The sequence below is a fragment of the Lissotriton helveticus genome, chromosome 12 (genome assembly GCF_964261635.1).
Source record: "Lissotriton helveticus chromosome 12, aLisHel1.1, whole genome shotgun sequence".
NCBI classification, from domain to species: domain Eukaryota; kingdom Metazoa; phylum Chordata; class Amphibia; order Caudata; family Salamandridae; genus Lissotriton; species Lissotriton helveticus.
Genome location: NC_136073.1, coordinates 272270406 through 272286902, shown reverse-complemented (window position 1 = coordinate 272286902; position 16497 = coordinate 272270406). Strand labels below are relative to the sequence as shown.

Sequence of the window (16497 nt, the reverse complement as noted above, 5' to 3'; positions counted from 1 at the left end):
CTCTGCCTGCCGCCTGGAGCGTGGGACGCCAACAGAGACTTTTGCTGCCATTTTCACGGAGAAAAACCTTTACTTCTCACGGAACCCGCTCCGCGGGTCCCGCATCGTTGCTGCTGTAATCACCGGACTCTGGGAGCCAACTTGGGTGTCTGACAGGGCTGCAGGGCTGCGAGCGCTGGGACCGGGACTCAATATCCCAGGAGTCCCGGCAACCCCGAGGCCGCCACACCTGGCCCGCTCTCCCTGACCGCCCCGCCCCACCCTTACTTCAACGGTCCAACGTATATAAGTATTTGAGAATCCCGCTGCGCGGGAGCGCCCGGGGCGAAGCCCGGGCAAAGGGCGGGCCCTCTGAGGCCCTCAGAGGACGAGGAGGTCGGGTTGGGTCCACCCCCCTAACAAACTGCCCCCTACAGCAAGTAAGACTTTCTCCGACTTTTTCTATAAGACTTTCATCTGATCTCTTACTGATACTTTGTAATTAATAACTACCAAGTGGTTTTGCTGAGGGATATTTGGCAACTAGAAGTACCTGATTTAGGCAAAGACAAATTAAAAACTGCTCTAGCATGTCCACTAGAAGTAGCAGAAGTAAGACAGCGGCTGGGGGGGCTACCGTTATTGGTCCAATAGACAGCTTTATAAAAAGGACAAATGACGCCATTGACCTTAGCATTTCAATTCTTGAGCATAGGGTCTCCTTAGACTTAGAAAATGCGAAACGCTCTTCTCTTGGATCTATAATGACTGCGACAACCCCAGTAAGACCGAGAAATACAGACAGTAACACACAAATAGATCCCACTCATGAAATTCGACCTTACCCTCAAACCATACCTAACGTGGTCAATTTATCGGCCACAAATCCTTTAAATGACTCAGATCTTGATACATGCAGTGAACTAGAGAGAACGCCAGATTTACAAATAGACTTCACACCGGAGATTATAGATGAAAATAATGATAAGCATTCTAAAGATCGGCAAAAAGGTGCCATTAGAAAGCAAACAAAGCAACCAACTCATTTTAACCGTCCTGCTGTTAAAAAACACATTTTGCCAAAAGGGCAACATAGGAAAGGCAATAATAACCATTTAAACGCTAGGGGATCTAACATACCCAGAGATACATCAAGTAAAGTTACTCATGAGAACCAACCGGCGAGTACAGATAAGCCCGAAACTACTATAGGAAATGATCAACTAGTGGAAAGATTTGGTGACCTTTTAAGTATCTTTATGTCACCAATTGAATCCAGGCTCGCCCGCATTGAGAAACAACTAGAAGAAATCACAGCCTATAATAAAAAAGCTGATAGCGTTGTTTCGGCAGCCACCACCAGCTTAAAGATAAGTGCTAGTAACCCTACACCACCCATATCAAAGGACTCCCCAGCCCTCGATCCGTCGCTTAAATTAAAACCTGCCCCATCTTCAAGCAAAATAATGGCTACAAAAAAACATGCCTCAATTAGTAGCCCAATTCCTAGAATTGACACAAATAGCCAACACACAAGTACCCAGGCCGAGAAATTACAAACATTGTCTCAAAGTGGCAAAAAAACACCAAACCAACGTAGTGACACGTTCCCAATATTCCAAAGGCCTCGGGCAACTCAAGACCTCCCGTACAACTCGAGGCAGATACCTTCTCGTATAAACCTGCCACCTGAGTGTGGTGCATATGAGCTGGTCCTGGGCAATGTCCCGAAACTCAGAAATGACCAGGACGAGACTCCTTCCTCCTTAAAAACAAGACGCTACACTGGCTGATTAACAACTGCAGCTTTCCAACGGAAAGCTTTGGAGAAATCACTCGCACCCAGAGAGCAGGATGGATAGGCCCTCTAAGGAAAACATTCGAGGGGGACTGCATAACTGTTACTTTTAAAAACCCGACATGGGCTGAAAAGACCCTGGCCAGGGCACCTCCTCCCTCCACTTGGGAATTTAATACCACCCTTCTTCCCCTGGGGTATTTCTACAGACATCTGATTTCCACTCAACCATCTGTGGCAACAAATCAGATCACTTCTTTCCATGATCAGCATTTCCTACCGGAAAATAATACACCTTTTTTCTACCAAAATTCAAATTTCAATTATCCTAGTGGCCCCGTACAATGGTCTCAGGGCCCAACTCGTGCACACCCGACTACCCATCCCTACTTGTCAACAACGCCAAACCATGAGTATAGAGATCCTCGCTGGCAACAAGGCAACGAGGAGTTGCTCCACCAGGCAACTCTTATAATATCCCGACGTATAATAGATTCAGTGCATTGTCTGGCCTGGATTTTAACGACTGACTGACTTTTGATCAGCCAAAAGCAATGGAGGGACACAGTGAAAACAACGGAAAAACACAAATATCTAGCATTCCAGCTGCTGAGGACAAAAATATAATACTTCCTCTAAGCAAGCACACTTTTAATACTCCCCTGCCACACAGTCAGAATGTTTCGGCCAACTCAACTCCACCTTATTCAAATTTGAGTATCACATCTAATTCAACAAATACACCAATACCCTCTAAGTCAAGTTTGCCCATTTCTCTAATTCATCTCACGTTTTGGAATATAGCTGGTCTTTCTGCTAAACAGACAAACCCTTTTTTCCTGAATCAGGTTAACTTGAGCAATATCATCTGCCTTCAGGAAACATGGGCTCCTGATCCTTTACATATAATAGGTTACAAGACTTTTTTCTCTCCAGTAAAAAAATCATCATCTGGAAGAAGTAAGGGTGGCTTAATTACTTACATAGCAAACACCTTACAATGTGAGAATATTTCCTCTTTAAAATTGGAAGAAAACTACCACCTAATACTTCTTAAAAGAACCAAACAAAATGTATATGCCATAGTAAACTTCTATAATAATCTGAATATGGTCGATCTGATAAATATCCTCTCTGAGATTTCCCTAGCCCTCCAAGACTTGAGAGTATGCCATGTTAAACAGACATGTACTATACTGTGGGGTGGCGATTTCAATCTCCATCTATGTAGAACTAATAACACAGATGGATGTGGAATAGAAGACGATGCAGGTAACGGAATAACACATTTTTTGCACTCCACTGAGGGTGAGAAAATGAATGAGATCATGACAGAATTGGAGCTGGGTTTTGCTAATGAAATAAAGCCTCTCCCAGTACCTTTCTCGCCAACATTTAATGGTAGAGGCCTGTCGAGCCTAATAGATTATATCCTGATCTCATCATGGAAAGGCCCTAACATCGTTTCATTCGACGTAGTTAAAAATCCACTGAGTGATCACTTTCCAAGTGCCATTGTTATACGAGATCTACATTCCAATAAATCTCCTCTCCTAATGAGTATCCTAGATCAGCAAGAGCTAGAACTAGGATCCACGAACGGGTTCACACTAAAATGGGGAAACATAGATAAAGGAGCTGTAACTGCCAAATTATTTAGGCAAAATCAAACCGATATATTAAACTGCCTAAACTTAAGCATCAATCCCAGAGAGGTCTTGGTCAGCTTCAATAATATCTCTCAAAATATAAAAAAGGAACTTACCAGAACAAGTAAACAAACAATTAGAGCTAAAAAAGGCTGGTTCAGTCCGGCCTGCACAAAAGCTTATACAAAACTGAAAACAGCCCTAAGTAGAAAAAAAAGTGATAGAGGGGAGGTTATCAGATTAAGAAAAGAATATGCCATGGAGGTTAAACACAAATCAGATTCCGGCTTTCTATCTATATGGTACCTTAGTATACACTACCTGTGCATCAGGGGACAGATCCTGTGAATTGATTGTCAGATTTTGCAGGATCCCGGCAGCTTGCTGAATCGCAGACACCGATCTCACACTTACAGCAATATCGCTAAATTCAGTAATCAGCTGTTCAGTTGCCTGTCAGTAAATTAAAAGGTAGAGTATAATGCATAAAAAAATATATGCCTACACACACACACGCCCTCCGAGAGGCATTATTACCTCTGTGGTCAAAGTCTATAGGGAAAACCAGTTTTCCATTTTCAATATCTTGTCCCACTCTGACCAACCCATACAAAACATAAGCAAAATTAGTGGTATAACTGGTTTGCATGCGAATTTATGGGAATTTCTATCTAAAGGTTTTGCATGGGGGGAGAGTTGGGGTCCCTACCCCCATCCCAGCCTTTCACAAGGGCTGAGAGGATTGTGCTGACCCTTGTTGCATCCTATTATCTAATCCCCTCTGATCTTGCCCACAAGTCAGGTGGCGGCAATTCACACTTTTACTCTTTGCTTTGCCCAAAATCTGGGGAGGGTTGTGGGTCCTGGAAAGCTTACATGTAACCTCTCATGGATCCGCCCAACTGAGCTGTTAACTGCCCTAGTCCGCATTCTCACACACCCTCTTTTGTGATGAGAAGAATTGGGGCAGATAGTAGCTGCCCCAGTGTCCTGTTCACAGTTGCAAACAGGGCATCCAGACAGCTGGGAATTGCTTCAGTCCTCTTCCTCCCACAGAATGATGTGAGTGAATAAGGACCAGGGCACATGACAGCTACTCCAGTGTCAAGTTAAATGGCTACCACTACACTGGGGCAACCGTCAGCTGCTTCAAACCTCAATCAAGAAACACGCACCACAAAGAAACCTTTTACATAACTAACTTTAGTTAAAAGAAGCTCATTACATCATCCTTGTACTGTTCATCAATAAGCAGCCATTAACACTTGTGTATTATGAATCTCTCAATTACACCAAGGAGATCTTCCACATCCATCAAGTGAGAAAGTCACATTTTCCAAATGTTGTTAGGGGAAGAGATCTTACTGGAAGATGTGATACAGAAATAAAATACGCACCTCCCAAAGGAAGAGAAACCATCTTGTGGAGCAATATCCTCAGCTAAAAACAGTGGCTAATGTGTGTGGGTGGCTCCAGCAGCACTCAATTTCTTGATAGTGGTTTAGCGTTGAATAAACATTACAAGAGAGGTGCTGTCCTGTTTACAGAACACCAATAATCTCTATGTCCCGAGAGAGAGAGAGAGAGAGAGAGAGAGAGAGAGAGAGAGAGAGGGAGAATATTTATGTGCACGTGTGTGTGAGTCGAGGCTTTAGTGGGGTAGGTGTTCAGCACTAGCAGTATTTAGAAACAAGAACCTGCTGGGTCCTGCCTTTCAAGTCCCTAATATTTCAAGAAATACACAATGATGTCTTTCTCAAAATAACATACGGTTTTAAAAGAACCAGCTGCAGAGTTCCTTGTGGGTGCAGCAGTTTTCAGGCAGCAATAAAAATGTCAAGACAACTTGATAATAATGTTCCTGCTGGGGACAGATGGAGTTATGTTTAGTGGCAGTTTGTCTCAAAGTAGCGCAGAGGGTTACGATGCTTGCTGCAAAGAACAGTACCATGCAGATCACAGAACTGTTTTTATGTGGATAGCTCAGTGGGTTACTACTTTTGTCAAAGATAACCTTTTGTTAAGAAGTTCGTAAGTTAAAATCCTAATATAGAACAGTGACTTATGAACTGGCATCAAAGAGTTGCATGCAGACTGCATAATTAAGGTTAGGATGTTATGTTTTCCCCCAGATTGATCTATTCCTAATTAAAACAGGTTTTATTTGAGTAGCTATACATTCCTATTAGTGAAGCCAACTCCAACCAGTGTCCAAAAACATATGAAATGTATGTGAGAGAAGGGTTATGGAGAGATGAGGGGCATTGTTGAAGGGTGGTAGTAATGGAATCTGTAGAGGTCATTGGTGAAAGTGCTCCAAAAATGATTGTCGCACTGGGCGCCACCAGCGCTAAAGCAGGCCCTGATCACAATTAAAAAATTGAAATAGCATCCTCAAACTTCAATCACTATTCATCATGTCACTTAACTCAGGATATTCCCCAAAAACGTGGTCAGACGGGCAAAATCCCAGACATCCACAAACATGGAATATCTTTGCATCAACAAAATGCACCACCAGACAGAAGGTAGCACAACAAATAAGACATGGACAGCCCTCTTCAAACAACCCAGAGGTGAAACAAAAGCTGCTATTGTGGTTGACTTCAACTTTAAAGGGTAGAAGGTTGGAGTTTGGACCTGGCATGCAGAGCATTCTTATATTGTTGAGGGTTCTACTACTGGTCAAATAGAGAATGGTGGTGGACAGGTCGACTGCACTTAATGGTGTACCAGTTGAGAAGGTTAAATTTACTGTTTGTTACAACCTTGAACAAAAGTATTGCTTACATCAGCTGCCTTACTCTCATACTACTTAACTTAAACATGAACAACCGGCAATCACCTCAGAAGAATCACTAGGCCTTGACTACTAGTAGACATTACAAAGATTAGCTGTGTGTTCTACACAGACAACTTGATCCTCAGGTCCCTAACAAAAATGGGCCTACAATAGAAACATGCCCAAATACATAGCTATTGTAACTTATGATGTCTGAAAATCAAACACAAACGGAGCAAGCGAATGAGAGAAAAGCACAAAAGTGAAAATTCATCAGTATTGAATTAGGATTATCAGTATCAAATTAACATAACCTGGCAGAATATCGAACACACAGAAATAAATGGATTTTGTATTTATTAATTGCACAATGATTTCAAGGAGTGTTTAAGCACTAGGCAGACTTGCAGAAGATTAAGTATATACTTTAGCTGTCAAGACTGGACCCCAGTTTTAGATCATCTTAAAGGAATGCCTAGTGTGATTTTGCACAATATCTTACAGAAATAAAAGCTGTTCGGTATAACTTTTTTGACTGGGGGAGTTAGGACAAGAGACGGACTGAAAAAGAAGGTGTTGGAAATGGCCCTTCCTGCAGGGCCATCCCCAAACTTTCTTGCCTTCCTTATCCCCCTTTTATTGAATTCATCAGAGGACTCTGAGCATTTGTGCTGTCTCCTCTAAACATGGCAATATCGGCTCACAACCAATAATAATAATTGGCATTTTTTATTTACCTATAAGTCCCTAGTAAAGCGCATTATATGTGCCCAGGACCAGTAAATTAAATACTACTAGAAAGTCTTCAGTCCTCTAATCATGTCTCAAGCCTGCTATTCCAGAGCCTGAGTGTAGTTTAAACTGCCATTTCGACCTGGCAAAAAGACTTTTGCCAGGCCCAACCCTTCCCTTCTTATACATATAAGTCACCCCTAAGTAGGCACTGGACAACACTGAGAGCAGAGTGCACTGTATTTAAAATGCAGGACATTTACTTTAAGTTTTAAATGCCCTGGTAGTCAAAAATTCTCAGATTCATTTGTCACTATTGCAATGCCTATCTCTCCTATAGGATAACATTGAGATTACCTTATTATATTTTATAAGTGTAATTTCTAATTGAGAAAAGATAAACCCTTCAAGACTGATGACCCTGGAATCACAATTTAAAATCCAAACTAATGGTGAAGTCGGATTTTAAATTGCCATTCTGAAATGCAACTTTTAGAAAGTTGGCATATTTTGCTTATACTATTTGATGCCAGTGGCCTGTCTATGATCATATGACTGGGTGTAGTTGGCAATTGGGTTTTGTGTATTCCTCCTAGACAGCCACACACAATGGGTGCTTAGGTGTGTCTCAATGGGCAATCTCTGTCAGGATAGGAGGGAGGAGCTGGGCAGAGCCTCACTTACACATGAATAGGCTGTGTCCTGTCCAAACACAAAGGGCAGAAAAAATAGGAATCCAAAGTATCGGATTCAGAGACCTAGTTTGTGTGTTGGTCACTGATCAAATTTTTCAGTACAGACCAATATAGAAAGAAATATTTCTTTCTAGTGTCCCCTCACTCACCGGGGTTTCCCCACGGTGACATGCTTCATCATTGGGGCCCTCCCAGTTCTCTGCAAAAAGGGGCGTGCTGCGACTAGCGAACTACGCAGGAGCACTGTAATCGTGAAAAAGACTATGTGTGGTGCAAAGGTTAGATAGTGGAAGAGTGGGTGTGAGTGACTGTTAAAAATACCGTGCTAGTGGGCCTCAACAAATTTATTTTGCTCCTAGACTGGTATATTAAAATGGGGTTAACACTGCAACTTAGCCTTTAATTGGGGCTAAATCAGTGTGTGGTCAACATGTTTCAAGCTCCCCAAGCTTTTCGTCAGGACCATACAGGGGCCCGCCCTGTATTTACCACTCCTATGTTTCACTAATGTGGTGTGTAAACTATAAAATTATTAAACGCTGTTAATAATAAAACATGCGTATTATACATACGATTGTACTTTTCTTTGTTTCTGTAAAAAGAACACATGATTAGAAACAAGATTCACCCTCCAAGACAGGAGGGTATCACACATTCAATTCACGCCTTGTTTTCGGGTTGTAAGTGTCCCGTCTGCACCATACTGGTGCGTGCAGGTTTGCCAGTTCAGTGCATGCTTGAATAATTAGGTGGATGTGAATTCACACACATAAATAACACAGGACTTAATGTGACTGTAGACAAGACACACAAAACATAGATGTATTCATGGCTAAAAAGGTATTTACATATTGCGGTGCTTAATAGCACTTCATGGTCTTAGGTAGGGGGCAGGATCACCTCATGGAAGCATTGCTGTTGAATTAAAAATAGAAGATAGCGTATTTCAATTCAAGTTCGTGCTCTATCGAGTACCAAACAATGTCCGAAAACGGGACCCTCTCCAGAATAATCGGGCCTCGTACTTACTTCCTTACTGGTGAAACCGCACTGCATTACCTACTCGTTCCCCTCCGGACCGCATCTTAACGCTGGTTCCTCGAGGACTGTTTTTACGGAGACCGCATTTCCGGGTTAGTGGTTTAGAGACTAGACCAAGTCTCAATGGCGGCCATCTTGGGTGTATGCCGAGACTGTGTACAATAATGATGTTGACAAAATCGGTGTGACGCGACGGTCTTCACACGAAGCATCACGTTCTGTTAATGTTTTTGGTAAAAGGCACCACTTACTCGGTTCTGGATTTTAGGGACAGTTTATTAAAAAAAACGCATCAAAATACCCCAATGGTCTTTTTTATTTTATTTTTTATCCAGAATTCTTATGACAATAATTTTTATGACAGTTACTTGGGGTTTCTGATGTTACCCCGAAATGAAGGGATTATGTCAAGCATAAACCTATCTGTAGATATATATTATAGAACTCTTCATTCTATGTTTCTAGGCAGGCAGAGTCTGATTATGGGTCATTTTAGGTATGTTGTTGAGTCATGAGGCAAGTACTTATCAGCGTGCAAAATAACAACCATGGCACTTGAAATACGGATTCTATCCGATCAAATCAATAAATGTAAAGAGGAAGTAGGAGGTCTGTACTCAAATTTTATTATTGACCTTATCTAAAAATAAAACTCATAAAACATACATAATAACTATCAGTTTAGACAGTATCAAATTATTCATAAAATACACAAAACATCCTAAAATGCACAAAACATCATCAATATACAATAAAAAGTAATAACAAATCACAAGTATTTTTTTAAAATATAATGACGCAACAAATGATTGAAAATCACAATATTAAAAAGGTGGCATAACAAATGGTTCTCTACGCGCGTTTCGGCGACCAGCGCCTTCTTCTGGAGTAGCCACGTATCACCTAAAGATCACAAAAAATAAATAAAAGAAAAACAATATTCAAATTGACATACTATAGTTACTAGTATTCATTTCACAATCAATTAAGCAATCAAGATTTAGTACAGTAAACCTACAAAATCGTAACAACATCTTCTTTACAAAAGAGCAACAACGAGTTAGTATAACTCCGTGAAGCCACAATAAAGAGCATTCATCTCTCTATGTACATTTTTGTTTCAGACCTGGAGTGGGCGGGAGGGGGAAGGAAGGGGGAATGGTCAAAGACTGCGAGCCAAGGGTTGACTTCATGATAAAAAAATAAATCAAATACACTAAATGTTGGTTATTTTAGTGACATCAGGCCGGAACATTATTATTTAGGTACGGATGGTCTCCTATATTAAGAAAGGAAAGGGGGAGGGTAAACCAAGGCTAATAACACAATTGGGTTGGTAAACACCAAACTGATTTCTTAAGGCCTCAACATGAAGACATGAAATTGTTCTGAAAAGTAACAAGTGATGACAGTAAATGATTGCTCTTGTGTTAAAGCGTTTTATATGGCTAAAAGCTTGACGCTATAGTACTTACACGTTCTTGCTCAAATTCCGTTATAGCAGCCAATCACACGAATAGATTCTAATTTGATAATGTGTGAAGGGATAAAACACGATAAGCTGAAAGGTAAACGGATATTGATTACGTAACCCCTGTTCCCTAGATGGAAAAAAAGGGCAAACAATGTAAAGATACTTGAATCTTTCGAAAGAAATACGACTTCTAACAAATCAAGCACTTGAAAATGGAGATATCTCGAATAAGGAATATGATTTTCTAAACCACAATCAGGGTAAAACGGCATGTGTATACGGATTACCCAAAATACATAAAAACCAAAGTAATCCTCCATACCGCCCTATAGTTTCTACTATAGGGACAATAACAGAACCCTTGTCCAAATATGTGGACAGTTTTTTGCGTCCCCATATTCCTAAGATTAAGTCATATGTACGAGATACAGGGCATATGATCTCTAAAGTTGAAGGCTTAAAGTTCAACCCGGCACATGACTTATTAGTAACAATGGATGTAGAATCCCTATACAGCAACATACCTATTGCTGGAGCCATGGAAACCACCACATGGTTTATTGAGGAACATCAAATTCAATGTCCATCTACCTTCCTTTTGGCATGCTTGAGGATCGTGCTAACTGACAATATTTTTGGATTCGGGCCCTATATTTATCGCCAAATCAAAGGAGTGAGTATGGGGGCCTCAGTGGCCCCTTCAATTGCGAATATTTATATGGCGGATTTTGAGAGAAGATATATCCATAATGAAGTGGCCCCTTTTTTCGAGTCTGTCTCCCATTGGTCCAGATATATTGACGATATTTTCTTTGTCTGGACTGATGGGAGAGAGACCCTATGTGAATTTACTTCATGGATTAATGAAGCAGATCCCAACCTGCGCTTCACCACTCATGTGAGTTCTGAAAGAGTTGAATTTTTAGATATTGTAATAATATCAGACCAAGGTGAACTCAAAGTTGACCTGCATGTAAAACCCACTGCAAGGAACACACTCTTGCATTACAAAAGTTTCCACCCCAGAACACAGAAGGATAGCATTCCTTTCTCGCAGTTCTTGCGGGTGCGACGGAATTGTACTGACCTAGTCGACTTTGATAGACAGGCTCTGATCATGAGATCAAAATTTATAGACAGAGGTTATCCCCACCGGCTGGTGAGGAACTCATATAAAAGAGCCCGATTTTACGATTGCGATTGTCTGTTAAGAAATAAATCCTCCAAGGAAAACAAACAAGTGGTTTGCATTACCAAACATTCATCGGTTAACGCGAAAGTAAAACAGGTCATAAGTTCAAGTTGGCACATTCTGAATAGTAATTGTACTGTGGAGACAAAGTTAGAAAAGCCATTATTTGCCCACAAGCGTAATAAGAATATTAAAGATTTCATTGTGCACTCACGTTTCTCTGGTCAGGCTGACAGCCAGAATTTTGCACAAAGGTAAATTCTGACTAATAACCCCATTAGAGGAACATTGCCTTGTTCAACCTGCATATCCTGCAAAAATATCATTGCAGGGGACGAGTTGGGTCACAATGGGCATACTACAAAATCAAGAGAAATGTGGAATTGTAAATCGACAAATGTTGTCTATTTCATACAATGCCCATGCCACCTAGGGTATATAGGTGAAAAGTCACGAATGGTACAAACTCGTCTGACTGAACATCGTTCTGCTATTCAAACTAGGAAAACAACTGCACCTATGGTTAAGCATTTTGTGGATTTGAACCATGGACCAGAAGATTTCAAATGGCGTGTACTGGAAAAAATCCACACACCTGACTCCAAAGGTGGAGCTGCAATAAGAAGAAAGAGAGAAGTTTACTGGATTTTTGTTTTTGATACTTTTCGGCTAGGTTTGAACAGTGAGATACCTTGGGAAAATGCCTTATGTTAGCTGATCACTTTTTTAGTCCGTTACTTACTTAGTCCATCACATTTTTTTAGCCATCATTCTCCCAGTCCTGTATCCTATTTATCACATAGCTTTTCTCCCGTTATCCATAATGTGACAATCATGTTCCTTATACTCATGGAAACTTGCCATCTGGTGCTCCACTTCAACAATACTTTCATACTAGATATTTAGTCCCTTGTTTGTTTTGATGGAGAGCTCATCGCCCCAAACCCCACAATTATAACGCGATAATCATGGTTCTTATACCCGTGGTAAATTGCGATTTGGATTTCCACCCAAAACAATACTGTCATACAACATCTTAAGTCCCTTATTTGTTTTGATGGAAAGCCCATCGTCTCAAACTCCACATTTATAGCACGATAAAGAAATGTTTCTAAATTCGTTGAAACTTGCTAGTTAGATTTTCATTAGATTTCCCTTGAAATAATATTGTTATGCCACATATTTAGTTCTTTACCAGTTATAATTGACAGTATATTTACATCTATTGATAGTCCTTTGCACTTTTCCATTATCTTAGAGAATCGTATATGCTCCACTAGTATGGCGTCGAGGTTACCTTGTGTAGTCCTCTTTTTAGCTCAGACTTATCGTGAGTCCCTTGGCGCTTTCCCTTACACTTTGGAGGGGCTTGCTCGCTCCTTCAATTGATGGGAAAATGCACCTGAAATCATTTCAGATGGAGTGCTTAAATACCCGGCATTTCCAACAAACGGCTGCTCGTGTTATCAGCAGCCCAGGATTTTCGTGCTTCGCTCCCAGCTTTATCAACTTCAGAAACGTTCCCTTAGGTGAGTGTTCAGGACACCGTTTTTTGTTAGCAGGCAGCATTTGGCCTTGAGAAAACTGCCGTGCATAAATATAATTATTTTGTTAGTCCTTGTTCTCTCCTGTTTTTTAACAGAATTGAGGAAATTGTTTCAGATGCAGTACTTAAATAACTGTCATTTCTGACAAACGGCTGCCCGTGTTATCAGCAGCCTAGAATCACGTGCCTTGTTCCCAGTTTTACAGACTTTAGAAACGTTTCCTAGGGTGATTGTTCAGGACACCGTTCTTGCTAGCAGGCAGTATTTAGTTCTAAGGAAACTGCCGTGCATAAATATAATTATTTCGCTATTTTCGGTTTTTCACAAAAGCACACTTTATTGTTTTTGTTTTTCCGTATGCAATGTTGCTGGCATCAGATGGAATGAAAGAAGTTTCTCCACATCAGGAAGACTTCCCTGCCACATTTCATGCAACATTTTATTATTTTAAGGTAGGTTTTGTAAACAACTTATGAGTTTCTAATCCATCTCAGACTAGGTTATAATCAAGCGTGAACTTGTGAATTAACATATCGTTCTTGTTGTTTGCAGTATTTTACATGCAATCAATTGCACACACTGGGAAGCGAGGCCAGATTTTCTCACAAGTTCAGACAGGTAATTATATAGAGCTCATGCTTCCTTTTTTGATTAGCATATTGTTACAAACCTGATTCTAACGCCTCTCTTCATTCATTTTTATGTGATCTATATTTGATTCGTAGAATTTGTGTGAGTGCCAAGAATAGACACTTTTTACAACACAGATAAAGGAAGCAGCCTAGCAAGATCAATTCAGGTAACATTAGTTAGCACCTTATTTTCTACATCCTTTTGACGGCGTTCCTTATTTAATAGACAAGTTTAGCAATATAAATCTGTGAAGCAGTCTGGCTATATTGTTTATAATAATATTAATTTGTTGCGCTTGGCCTCCACAAGGTAACGTTCTCGAATATATATTTTTCTTATGCCGGTACAGATTATCTCATCTTAAAGCACCATTACTAATTTCCTAGATGCCCCAGATTCTAGTAATCTGGAACCAGTAAACGATCAGTGTAGTGACATCGTTTATGGTAATATGATTTTGCTGCGCTTTGCCTCTAAAAGGAAACGCTTTAGATTTTATATATTTCAGACCCCGATACATATCATTCCATTTTACGGCACTTTTATCAATCTCCCAGAGGCTTTATATTCTGGCAAACTGGTACCATTAAACGATTAGTGTAGGGTACCATATGTATTAATATACACAAAGATTCCATCTTTTGCCATGTAAAGTAAAATATTATTTAAGTAAGAACTCCATCTCTTTGTTCTGCCATCACTGAGATAATACAGCTTCGAAGTAGGTTAAGGTTACTTTAAGTGGCTTTTTTCCATCTTTTATCTTTACATTGTTTGCCCTTTTTTTCCATCTAGGGAACAGGGGTTACGTAATCAATATCCGTTTACCTTTCAGCTTATCGTGTTTTATCCCTTCACACATTATCAAATTAGAATCTATTCGTGTGATTGGCTGCTATAACAGAATTTGAGCAAGAACGTGTAAGTACTATAGCGTCAAGCATTTAGCCATATAAAACGCTTTAACACAAGAGCAATCATTTACTGTCATCACTTGTTACTTTTCAGAACAATTTCATGCCTTCATGTTGAGGCCTTAAGAAATCAGTTTGGTGTTTACCAACCCAATTGTGTTATTAGCCTTGGTTTACCCTCCCCCTTTCCTTTCTTAATATAGGAGACCATCCGTACCTAAATAATAATGTTCCGGCCTGATGTCACTAAAATAACCAACATTTAGTGTATTTGATTTATTTTTTTATCATGAAGTCAACCCTTGGCTCGCAGTCTTTGACCATTCCCCCTTCCTTCCCCCTCCCGCCCACTCCAGGTCTGAAACAAAAATGTACATAGAGAGATGAATGCTCTTTATTGTGGCTTCACGGAGTTATACTAACTCGTTGTTGCTCTTTTGTAAAGAAGATGTTGTTACGATTTTGTAGGTTTACTGTACTAAATCTTGATTGCTTAATTGATTGTGAAATGAATACTAGTAACTATAGTATGTCAATTTGAATATTGTTTTTCTTTTATTTATTTTTTGTGATCTTTAGGTGATACGTGGCTACTCCAGAAGAAGGCGCTGGTCGCCGAAACGCGCGTAGAGAACCATTTGTTATGCCACCTTTTTAATATTGTGATTTTCAATCATTTGTTGCGTCATTATATTTTTTAAAAATACTTGTGATTTGTTATTACTTTTTATTGTATATTGATGATGTTTTGTGCATTTTAGGATGTTTTGTGTATTTTATGAATAATTTGATACTGTCTAAACTGATAGTTATTATGTATGTTTTATGAGTTTTATTTTTAGATAAGGTCAATAATAAAATTTGAGTACAGACCTCCTACTTCCTCTTTACATTTATTGACTTGATCGGATAGAATCCGTATTTCAAGTGCCATGGTTGTTATTTTGCACGCTGTTTTTCCCTGACCTAGGACTTGTAGTATCCACTATCTCAGGGGGTCCTTGCTTCTTTTACACATAGCAAGTACTTATCAGAACATCACCGGTTTAACTTGGTTGTTACTCCTCACAGTTAGTCACCCAAAAGCACCCCAGGGAATGTCATCATTCAATCCATGGGTATCCGTATGTAATTTAAAAACCCATCTTTGTTCCCGTTCATGTAATATCTTCTCAAGACACAAAGGACTGCATACCTGCCTGTAGTGAGTCTTGAGTCAAGGCAGGAATGGAGGAAATCTTTGCACTTCAAAGGCCTGTTTTTGAAGTACCCCCCACTTCAAAAGCACCACTGGATATAAGAACTGGACTTCAGATACCACCGCTTCAGTATACGTCTGGACCTGTGGATGGCCAGGAAGAAGGACTGCCACTCTGTTGGATGGTACTCTGCTGGACTTCTGCTTTGCTTGGACCTGCATCGGTTGACCCCAGAACCCAGAGTGACTCGAAGGACTAGCTGGCTGGCCTCCTGATCTGATGCATTAAGGACATGACAGGATTCCAACACCTGCATCTTGACTCTGTCATCTATAAGTCTACCCTTCCACGTGGTACCACCCTAGTCCTGGACCCTTGGAACTAGGCCTAAGATGCTTTCCAGTGGAACCAACACATCTCCTCGGCTCAGCGGCGCACCCCTGAGTAGAACTGTACATCACTGCATGGACCGGACTCATTAGAAAAGACTTGCATCGCTACCGCTTCCTGCATCTTGGGGCTGACGCTTGGGCCTTCAGAACCGCTGCTGCCCAAAGCTTTCCCTGGCGAAAGCTCCTAGCATCCCTTGTCGACGGGAGCCCCGAAAATGACAAAACTCTACATCACAGCTTCACCACTCATCTGAACCGACACATTGCCTCAGCTGCATCTCGCATCCACGACACCGGGCTTAGCATCGCAAGCCCAGCTGACAGGATTCTTGCAGTTGACACATCATGACTTCACACCGCAGCCCCTGTGACTTATCTTCGCCGTGGATCCACAAACCCTTCGCAATTAGGATTTACAGTACTGAATCTCTTTTAAACTTGCTGGGGGTTCTGTGTTTATTTTTAAAAAC

The 16497-nt window shown here is 40.6% G+C and overlaps 1 protein-coding gene across 4 annotated transcripts in view; it reads right to left on the bottom strand.

Annotated features, from left to right (window-relative positions):
• LOC144798682 (polycystin-1-like protein 3) overlaps positions 1–16497 on the bottom strand; it is a 1031816-nt gene that overhangs the window by 997720 nt on the left and 17599 nt on the right. For all 4 annotated transcript variants that reach the window (XR_013603613.1, XM_078669668.1, XM_078669669.1 and 1 more), the window contains exon 3: positions 3748–3879. Coding sequence is in view for 3 of the 4 variants with exons in the window: in XM_078669668.1 (XP_078525794.1) it covers positions 3748–3879 (132 nt within the window). In the remaining variant the exon portion in view is untranslated. The remainder of the gene's footprint in view (positions 1–3747; positions 3880–16497) is intronic.